General features: G+C 36.2%; 1 protein-coding gene across 1 annotated transcript in view; it reads left to right on the forward strand.

Moving 5' to 3' along the window:
* The window catches only part of LARP1B (La ribonucleoprotein 1B), a 218251-nt gene that overhangs the window by 141056 nt on the left and 71106 nt on the right, over nt 1-6089 (forward strand). The window contains exon 11 of the mRNA XM_042782555.1: nt 4131-4254. Coding sequence (XP_042638489.1) covers nt 4131-4254 — 124 coding nt within the window. The remainder of the gene's footprint in view (nt 1-4130; nt 4255-6089) is intronic.

Raw genomic sequence — 6089 nt, forward strand, 5'->3', positions numbered from 1 at the left:
CTGCTTCATCTTGTTTGCCTCCTAATTATGCCAATATGAATGGTAGATAAATACATACTTTATAAAGAGCACAATTTTTTCACTTTATTCTCTACTTTTCAAAAGTTCACTTTACCCTACTTCACTTTTATGAAACACCTACATTAGTACCTGTTTTCAGTACTGAAAAAAATCTGAAAGAATTCACACTTATACAAAAAAAAAAAAAAGGGCAGAGTGTAACTGGCATTCAGCATTTACTTTGCAGCAAGGCTTTAAAGGGGCACACACCGTGAACAGAGAAAGTGGCATGGCCCAGCTGGGAACTGCACTCAGCATCTCAGCAGTAAGCCACCATAGCTTTGAACTGTGTCTGTGAACATTACTTGTCAGAGTTATTTTATGTGTTATTTGATATGATTTGATAGGGTTTTTTGGGATCTGGGAACCCACAAAAATTTTTTCCCATATGTATTCATTGTAACTACTTCTTTCCTTTATGCCGTTTTGCCTTACAAAAAGTTTTATGGAAATGCTGTACTTTCAGATAGTGGGAGAAATGTTGATTTTTCCATATAAATAATGTACATTAATGTTCTATTACTTCCCAGTTTTTATTTTAAAATGTTTCAAACCTTCAGAAAGGTTATAAAAATGATACAATGAGCACTAGTATATCCTTCACCAAACTCAGTAATTGTTAACATCTTACCATACTTGGCTTTTTACCTCTCCATATATATTCCAGGAGCTCTGGTGGCACAGTGGTTAAAGCATTCTGCTGCTAACCAGAGGGTTGGATGTTTGAATCCACAGCCACACAGCGGGAGAAAGACAAAGCCATCTGCTTCCGTAAAGATTTACAGCCTTAAAGACCCTATGGGGCTGTTCTGGCCTGTCATGTAGAGTTGCTGTGAGACAAAATTGACTTGATGGCAGTGGATTTGGTTTTTAGTTTATGTGTGTTCTGCTCATGTGGAACCTTTACATAGACCAAAAAGCAGTTGTTCAAACAGAACAAGGTATACTGCTTTAAATCAGGAAGGGTGTGTGTCATGGTTATATCCTTTGACCATACTTATTCAGCATGTATGCTGAGCAAATAATGCAAGAAGCTGGACTATATGAAGAAGAACACTGCATTGGGATTGGAAGAAGACTCATTAACAACCTACTGTGTGAAGATGATACAACCCTGCTTGCTGAAAGCAAAGAGGACTTGAAGCACTTACTGATGAAGATCGAACACTACGGCCTTCAGGATGGATTACTTTTTAACATAAAATAAAACTCTTCACAACTGGACCAATCAATAAGCAGCACCATGATTAACAGAGAAAAGATTAAAGTTGTCAAGGATTTTGTTTTACTAGGATCCACAATCGATGGCCGTGAAAGCAGCAGTCAAGAAATCAAATGGTGTCTTGCATTGGGCAAATCTGGAGAAGACCTCTTTTAAAATGTTAAAAAAGCAAAGATATCACTTTGAGCACTAAGGTGTGCCTAACCCAAAGCCATGGTAGTGTAGTGCCTAAGACACCTGACTGCTAACCAGAAGGCTGGCAGTTTGAACCCACCAGCCACTCCTTGGAAGGAAGGTTGGGCAATCCACTTCCATAGTGATAGTGCCTCGGAAACCCAAGGAGGGGTTGCTCTGAGTCAGGTCTGACTCCATGGCACATAACAACAACAACAACAACAACAATGCATGCAAAAGATGAACAATGAATAAGGAACACTGAAGAAGAATTGATGCCTTTGAATTAAAGTATTGATTACATTGGCATGCCAGAAGAATGAGCAAATCTGTCTTGAAAGAAGCACAGCCAGAATGCTCCTTAGAAGCTAGGATGGCGAGACTTTATCTCATTACTTTAGACATGTCAGAAGGGCCCAGTCCCTGGAGAAAGACATCATGCTTGGTTAATTATACAGAGGGTCATTGGAAAAGAGGAAGACCTTTAATGGGATGAATTGGCCAGTGGCTTCAAAAATGGGCTTAAACATAAAAATGATTGTGAGGATAGCTCAGACCAGGCAGTGTTTCATTATGTTGTACATAGGGTCACTATGAGTCAGAACTACTAGACAGTATCTAACAACATGTATGTAGATGTACATGATAAATATATCCTTTTTTTCCCTGAACCATTTGAGAGTTAGTTGTAGGCATTATGATACTTTATCTCTATATACATTAGCATGTATCTCTAGAAAACAAATACATTCTATGTAAACATAATTATCATGCCCAGAAAGTTTAACATTGATAGAATGCTATTATCTCATATATAATCCATATTCAGAATTTCTCCAGTTGTCTCAATAATGTCCTTTATAATACCTTTTTTTTTTCAATTTATGCTCCCACCAAGATCACACATTGCATTTAGACATGTATATCTTTAATATCCCTTCATTTAAACAGGTGCACAGGTCCACAGGCTTTTTTAAAATTGAGTGTGGGGGAGGGGAGCCTTTCATAGCATTGACGGTTTTGAAGAGTCCAACCCAGTTGTTTTGTAGAATGCCCCTCAGTTTGGGTTTGCCTTACATTTTCAAATGATTGCTTTAGGTTCATATATCTGATGTATGCACAGGTGGTGGTGTGCCCTCTGCAGTTCATCACCTCAGGAGACAGAATGACGTTATTTCTAAAACTGGTGATGTAATCAGAATTGGTGATTTGGTTATTTGATTATGATAGTGTCCACAGATTTCTTCATTATAAAGGTACCTTTTTTCTTTTTGTAATTAATAAGTGATATTTGGAGTGATACTTTGAAACTGATTGAGCTTGAAAGGCTTTTAGAAGACTTTTGAGGAAACCAATTTTTGTATACAGTCAGAAGCTGAAATAGTAATTTTAGTTATTGTCATTAAAAGAAGATAGATCATAGTATAAAAGGCTAACAAGATCATTCAGTGGTGTGGTCTGACAAAGAATTACTTTTGTTTGAGGACCAGAAAAAGATTCTTTGATTAGGGATCCATTGAAAGCAAGGTACAACTATTTTATGATGATGATGTTAATTTGGTTCCATCTGACACATACTGTTGTTACATTTTTTACCTGCTTAAATAAATACTCTTTGGGTGTTGTCCTTTCAAGGGTCATGGACAAATTAACACCATATGATGCGCTAGAGAGCGTATTAGGGGAAAACTTACAAGTGTTAGTAGAATGCGCAAACAATACCTCAAACCTTTTTAAAATTTCATAGTTTAGTCCAAGCATAGACGATCTTCACGTGCCATGGTTATCAACTTCCACCATTGTAATGCTCCACGTGGTCATAGGTTAGGGCAGAGAACACCTAAACAACTGTGTAACAATATTTAGAAAGGAGGAGCCTCCAGAGCTCCAAGGATAGGAGTGGATCTGTTCTTCCTTTGAAGTAACAACTCAGACCTACTGAGCCTACTTGCTGCTAGCCTCCAGGTCCATCCATAGTTATGAGATTTATCAGGTGAATCCATTACTAGAAAATATATTAAAAACTTGGCTTGATATTAAAGGTCTTGTCTCCAATTTATTTATCAGGCTTTTTGCCACCTGTTCTATGCAAAATTTCTCCTTCACTTAATTACTTTGTAATAGACATATTGTTTATTTCAGCCTCTCATCTTTGCTCACGTTACCTAATCAGGAATGCTTTTCCCTTTCTAAATTCTCATCCTTCAAGAGCTGCTTTGTCCCATCTTTTCTGTGATAAGTCCCTGATGATCTGAATTTTTATACTAAATATAACCACTTTTCATATACTGCTTAATATTACTAGGTTTTGTTTATACACTTCTTTCTGTCTCATTTGTAAATTAGGGCAGGGCACATGTATGAAAGTACTTTGTAATCTCTATTCTACTCTAACAGCCTTGTACATATAAATGTGCAACAAATAATAATTAGTATGTACTTAAAATGTATTTTAATTATAGCATATTCATGATGTTATAGGGTTCTCTGTTTCTTTTAAGCTCTGAATATTGTTACAGTGTAATGCTGGATTCTTAATTAGAACTTTTTTTTTTTTTCCATTTGCAATTAATCCCAGTTTTACAAACTCATTTTTGGAGGTTGGCGTTAAAGTATTTTCTGTTGGTTACTCTATTAGCCAGTTTAGTAATGAGATTCCTCCATTCTACTTTAGCAAGAAGTTGAGAACTTTAAGAAGCTAAATATCATTAGTAAAGAGCAGTTTGAAAACCTAACACCTGCACTTCCTTTTGAGCCAAATCAAGAAGTTCCTGTAGCACCTTCACAGTCCCAGCAAGGTATGTAAATCTGCTTTTATATAAATGTTGAATAATATTAAAGCAATTCTAAATTAACTTTTTAATGTTTGCTCCTTTTTATGGGGAAAATATTTAGGTATCTGGTAAAATACTGGAATTTTAAAACAAACCAAACCTACTGCATTGAGTCCTTTCCAACTCATAGGAACCCTACAGAACAGAGTAGAACTTGCCTGTTAGGGATTCCAAGGCTGTAAATCTTTATGGAAGCAGACTGCCTCACCTTCTCCCACAGAGCAGCTGGTGGGTTTGAACCGCCAAATTTTTGGTTAGCAGCTGAATGCTTTAACCACTATGCCACCAGATCACCCTCAGGAGATTTTAGAGACTTATAAATACAGATCACAAATTTGCTGTAAAAGGACAAAATTTGAATCTCATCTTGCTTTTGATCATTAGGGTGATAATGACAAAAGTTCCTAGGAAATCACTGTTTTAATAGTAGATTATGCTCAAAATCTGTTTTTTCCTTAAAATTAGGTGGAAATGGTTGCCCTTTATGTATCTGATACGAATTTTAAATTTCTTTGAATGTTTCTCATCTCAAAGAAAAATTCTCACAAACTTGATGATTCCTTAAAATATACAACTGGAGTCATTCTTAGTTTTAAAGCTTTGGCTGTGGTGAAAATGTAAATACACTTGGGAGATTTATAAATCAAACCCAACGTTTTCAGGCAAGTATGACTGATTTTCTCATAATCTTTTCCAAAACGCACTGCCATCGAGTCGGATCTGACTCATAGCTACCCCTCCTTGGGTTTCCAAGGCGATATATCACTACAGAAATAGATTGCCCAACTTTCCTTCTGAGGAGTGGCTGGTGGGTTTGAACTGCCAGCCTTCTGGTTAGCAGTCAAAATGCCTTAGGCACATTTGCATCACCCTAGGGGTTGCAAAATGGTGAGAATTCTACTTTTATCATTGCTTATTTATTTACTAACTAGAATACTTCCATAAAGAGAAACTTCCCTTAATTGACTATTTGTTTATTCTTGATGGAGTTCTTACAGGAAAGGGGAAATCATTATTTTCTCTTATATACTATATATAGTTTATATATACATAAACTGGGAGCTTTAGTAGCGTAGTGCCTAAGGCACTGGACTGCTAACCAGAGGGCTGGCGGTAACCAGTAATGCCTCGGAAGGAAGATGGGGCAATCTACTTCCGTAGTGGTACTGCCTCGGAAACCCAAGGAGGGGTCGCTATGAGTTGGATCCAACTCAATGGCACATAACAACAACAACATATGTAAACTATATATAGTTTTCATAGTTATCAGTTGGTTCCATAGCATCCTTCGTTGGTGATCAGTGAGGTTTGTTTTTAAGTTATCATTATGAACTTATAAACAGATTGGTTTCACTCTGTTGTAGTTATTTTTATTGATATTTGTGCCATTTATCAGTTTAATAACTTTCAGCCCCAAATTCACCTTTCATTGCCTTGGTCTTTGATAAAGGAACTGAAGTTGGTGAATTTTCTCACTTGCCAGAGGTCACATTTGTTAAGTTTGTCACTGCTCAAGTTGCTATTGAGTTGGTCATGGTTTCTAGGCATTTTCAGCTGAAAGAACTAGGAAATTTTTTTTTTCCTGTTAAAATTTCCATTTCTTTTTCTTTTTCTTTTTTTTATTGTGATTTGGGTGAAGACTTACAGAGCAAATTCACTTGCCATACAGCAAAGAATAGGAAGTTTTTTTAAAAAAAATGTGTTCTGAGTTTATATTTATATCTTTGTTCAAATTGAGGATTATAGGTTTTAATTTTAATTTCTTTGATTTTATATTTATATCACTTTTACTTACATTA

This window comes from Orycteropus afer, unplaced genomic scaffold, assembly GCF_000298275.1.
Source record: "Orycteropus afer afer isolate SDZICR_OR568_19922 unplaced genomic scaffold, OryAfe1.0 scaffold00367, whole genome shotgun sequence".
NCBI lineage: Eukaryota > Metazoa > Chordata > Mammalia > Tubulidentata > Orycteropodidae > Orycteropus > Orycteropus afer.